We start from the raw sequence: 4,061 nt of genomic DNA, 5'->3' as shown, positions 1-4,061 counted from the left end.
GGGGTCAAGTAGCAGGGCTGCCCAGGTGATGGTGGGGGTCAAGTAGCAGGGCTGCGTCCTGATGGTGGGGGTCAAGTAGCAGGGTTGCGTCCTGATGGTGGGGATCCAGTAGCAGGGCTGCCCAGATGATGGCGGGGGTCAAGTAGTAGGGCTGCCCAGGTGATGGTGGGGGTCAAGTAGCAGGGCTGCGTCCTGATGGTGGGGGTCAAGTAGCAGGGCTGCGTCCTGATGGTGGGGGTAAAGTAGCAGGGCTGCGTCCTGATGGTGGGGGTAAAGTAGCAGGGCTGCCTAGTGTCATCACCCATAATATAAGTGTCATCACCCATGTAGTCACTAGTCTTTAGTCACTAATCATTAGTCACTGCTACCTTCCATGTCTGTCGTCACTCTACCGACGGTAACTACTGTTACTAGGCCTTCCAGTACGAATAGCATTGATGACAAATAACTTGTGTATGTACAGTGAAATGCAATGTATCGAATTTCCCCGCCTCTGGTAGCACAAGATTATGCAATGTATCGAATTTCCCCGCCTCTGGTAGCACAAGATTAATTTTTTGCTTTGCTTGATCAGAGTGAAGCGCAACTGCTGGCCTAAGGTACGTGGTGTGGCCATGAACCCCGTGGAGCATCCCCACGGAGGTGGTAACCACCAGCACATTGGCAAGGCCAGCACCGTGGCAAGGGACAAGACCCCTGGTCGCAAGGTCGGTCTCATCGCCGCCCGGAGGACCGGTCTGCTGCGCGGCACCCGCGCGTCCAAGCGCGGCCACGAGTAAACCACGCGCTTGTGTTCACGTCTTTCATTTACCTCTTTCACGTCTTTCATTTACCTCTTTCACGTCTTTCATTTACCTCGTTCACGTCTTTCATTTACCTCGTTCACGTCTTTCATTTACCTCGTTCACGTCTTTCATTTACCTCTTTCACGTCTTTCATTTACCTCTTTCACGTCTTTCATTTACCTCGTGCCTTCTGATCGATGTTTAAAGATATATCTGAATCAACTGCCATTTCGTAGTTGTTTTCAAACTTTAGATTTTTTCAGTACTGCTAAATCGGTTATTTCACTTTTTTTCGGAAGCTGCAGTTCTGATGAAGGAGTTGGGACAAGAATGAGGGGTGACACAGGTAAATTGCCCGCCTGCCACTCTTGTGCTGGAGAAGAGCACAATGAATGGCAAGTAATGATAGATATGGCCAGTGGTCGACCGAGGCCAAAAAATAAAATTTTGACGGTATTTTTTTCGTGGGTATTTTTAGCAGTAAGTCTTCACTGTAGGCAACATATTTAATGCCTTCAAAATTAATCCATAAGTCATAGTGCACATGTCCTGTTCGACCGCATGCCATTTTCCTCGGCCACTTTAAAGCCGGCCGTAGCCCCGTGATAGGTTACATATATATACATATATATTATAGGCAACACGCTCTAGCGTAGCTACTTGCCGATCTGATACGCCCCAGCTGGGGCCGTATTATCAAAACTTCGTAAGTACGCAAAATCGACTTACGAGTGGCGTTGCTATGACAACGTAATACTAGCGGTGGTATTATAATAACATTTGCGCGGGAAAAAAATTTAGGCTTTTAGCTCAGACTTGCGTACGAAAGTTTTGATAATACCAAAATTAGGGTGTATTTACGTACCACAGAATTTTTTTGTCGTAAGTACAAAAAGTTACGAACTTTTGATAATCCGGCCCAGACCTACGTTTCGCATCGCTATCATGAATTCCCCGCTCTCGAACATAGATAGCTGCACTGAAAAGTTTTTATTTAAGATTGTGAAGCCGAGCCACCGAGCATATCAGTGGCAAGATGCGTTATGAAGATGTTAAAAGGTTTATGTAAGTGTGAAGGCGTCAACTGAAGATACCGGTAGCCAGATGCTCAATGAAGTGTGCATGAAGGATAGTTTTTTTAGGAGCGGTTAGACGAGGCACTGAAGATAAGTGGCCATCATCACCACAGATCACAGCTCAATGAAGTGTGCATGAAGGATAGTCTTTTTAGGAGTGGTTAGACGAGGCACTGAAGATAAGTGGCCATCATCACCACAGATCACATAATATCTCCATGAACCAATATCACCATGAACCAATATCTCCATGAACCAATATCTCCATGAACCAACATCTCCATGAACCAATATCTCCATTCTCAATAGACCAACATATCAGGAACCCCATTAAGCTTGTCACGTACAGTAGGTGTGTGATCCCTTAAAGCAGTGGATCCCAAAGTGGGCGATATCGCCCCCCTGGGGGCGGTGGAAAGATCTGAAGGGGGGGGGGCGGTGAGGAAGAAAGGGACGGTAGGGGGGGCGGCAGTCCGAAGTCGAAGTCAGAAGTTCGTACGTTTGTTTGACGATTTGTACACAACACGTGCAGAACATGACTCCGACTCGAATAAATTTTCACGAGCTATAAATCACCGTTTGCAATTTATATTCAAAATTTGGTTTGAATCTGTTCAGTAGTTTCGAAAAAAATTTGTTGATCACTGCCAATTTCGGCCTGTAGCTTATCGCCATATAACTCCGGAATGAACGTGAAATTTCTATATTTTTCACAAGCTAAACATGAATACGTGTCCTAATGAATACGTGTCCTTATGAATACGTGTTCCATGTTTCATCAAGCTGCGTTCATTAGTTTGGGAGATATTCCTTGGTCACTGAATTTGTAGATTGGCTGTGAGACCGGCCGCAAATTTGTCCGAGCCGTCTTGAATTTCTAGTGCTGAAACAGTTATAACTGTAAAAAAAATATATTGGTTTACTAAATGGGGTTCTATTTGTGAAATACACATTTGTGTTTAACCTTTCTCTTTTAAAATTGCAGCGTACTTATTATCAAGAATATTGAATTTGTTTTTTATACGTGTCTGTCGGGGGTGGGGGGCGCTGGGGAGCCAAAGGGGGCGCCAGCCTGGAAAAGTTTGGTAACCACTGGTTTATGGTGTCTTGACGAGTCATAGATGAGAGTTTTGATGAACTGTATTTCGTATTCCAGCCCACCATGAGCTGAAATTTCCTTCAATTTTCTGGGATTATCTTTGTGAATAGCTCTACTCGCTTGCTGGCATCGCAGCACGTCAGACTTACAGCTACATAAATAATGCAGTCGAGAAAAAAATTGTAGTCAAGTGTTTCATGCTATATGTGTTCCCGCACTGATTTTTTCACACACATGGTAATTTTTTTTGTGATGGAGGTTAATAAATATACTTACTATTGATGATGGCGTGTTGGGAATTGCTCAGTTATAGCTCCAAAATTGCGCATGCTCAGTCATGGCGATGTGGGATCCACAGCGCACTGAAATTCTCTCATTATTGTTAGCATCTTCTTGTATTTTTGAAGCTGTCACCATGAATCTGTAAAAAGATGCATGGATACGGCTAAAGGAAGAATTTAGTATTAATTATAGTTACGGTTTTAACAGCAAAGCCACTGCGTAGAGAGGAATACAACTTTCTCTACAGGGTTTAGGCCGATATATCAAGAAGACCTAGCCTGCATACTTGTCATAATCTATTATTCACAATTTTCTTACAATACAGGAAGTTGACACGCTTGCTAAACTTTATTAGTCACTCACAGTAATCATCTGCGTTATCTATAATAAGATAATGCAGAATATGTACGCGGAAATTACATTATTCGTCCATATGAATAAATTTTTTGAGAAATTTCGGTGAGCAATTTTCGCCGTGAGAAATTTTTGAGTAGAGGATAGTGACAGCTGACAGTCAGTGAATGCAGTGAAGGATAGTGAATGCAGTGAAGGATAGTGAATGCAGTGAAGGATAGTGAATGCAGTGAAGGATAGTGAATGCAGTGAAGGAGAGTGAATGCAGTGAAGAAGATTGAATGCAGTGAAGGAGAGTGAATGCAGTGAAGGAGAGTGAATGCAGTGAAGGAGAGTGAATGCAGTGAAGGAGAGTGAATGCAGTGAAGGAGAGTGAATGCAGTGAAGGATAGTGAATGCAGTGAAGGATAGTGAATGCAGTGAAGGATAGTGAATGCAGTGAAGGATAGTGAATGCAGTGAAGGA

At 43.7% G+C, this 4,061-nt stretch overlaps 1 protein-coding gene and 1 long non-coding RNA gene across 2 annotated transcripts in view; both read left to right on the top strand.

The window, feature by feature from the left end:
- Nucleotides 1–316, top strand: part of LOC108673211 — a 1,803-nt gene extending 1,487 nt beyond the window's left edge. Inside the window, exons 2-3 of the long non-coding RNA XR_007156907.1 lie at nucleotides 10–31; nucleotides 144–316. This is a non-coding gene — a long non-coding RNA (uncharacterized LOC108673211). The remainder of the gene's footprint in view (nucleotides 1–9; nucleotides 32–143) is intronic.
- Nucleotides 1–793, top strand: part of LOC108673210 (60S ribosomal protein L8-like) — a 15,061-nt gene extending 14,268 nt beyond the window's left edge. The window contains 1 exon segment of the mRNA XM_018161003.1: nucleotides 575–793. Within this exon segment, the coding sequence (XP_018016492.1) occupies nucleotides 575–779 (205 nt within the window). The 3' untranslated portion in view covers nucleotides 780–793.
- The last annotated feature ends 3,268 nt before the right edge of the window (nucleotides 794–4,061 follow it).

This window comes from Hyalella azteca, unplaced genomic scaffold, assembly GCF_000764305.2.
Source record: "Hyalella azteca isolate HAZT.00-mixed unplaced genomic scaffold, Hazt_2.0.2 contig9891, whole genome shotgun sequence".
Classification (NCBI taxonomy): domain Eukaryota; kingdom Metazoa; phylum Arthropoda; class Malacostraca; order Amphipoda; family Hyalellidae; genus Hyalella; species Hyalella azteca.
Note: the sequence above shows the minus strand (reverse complement) of the source record. Positions and strands in the feature narration are given on the sequence as shown.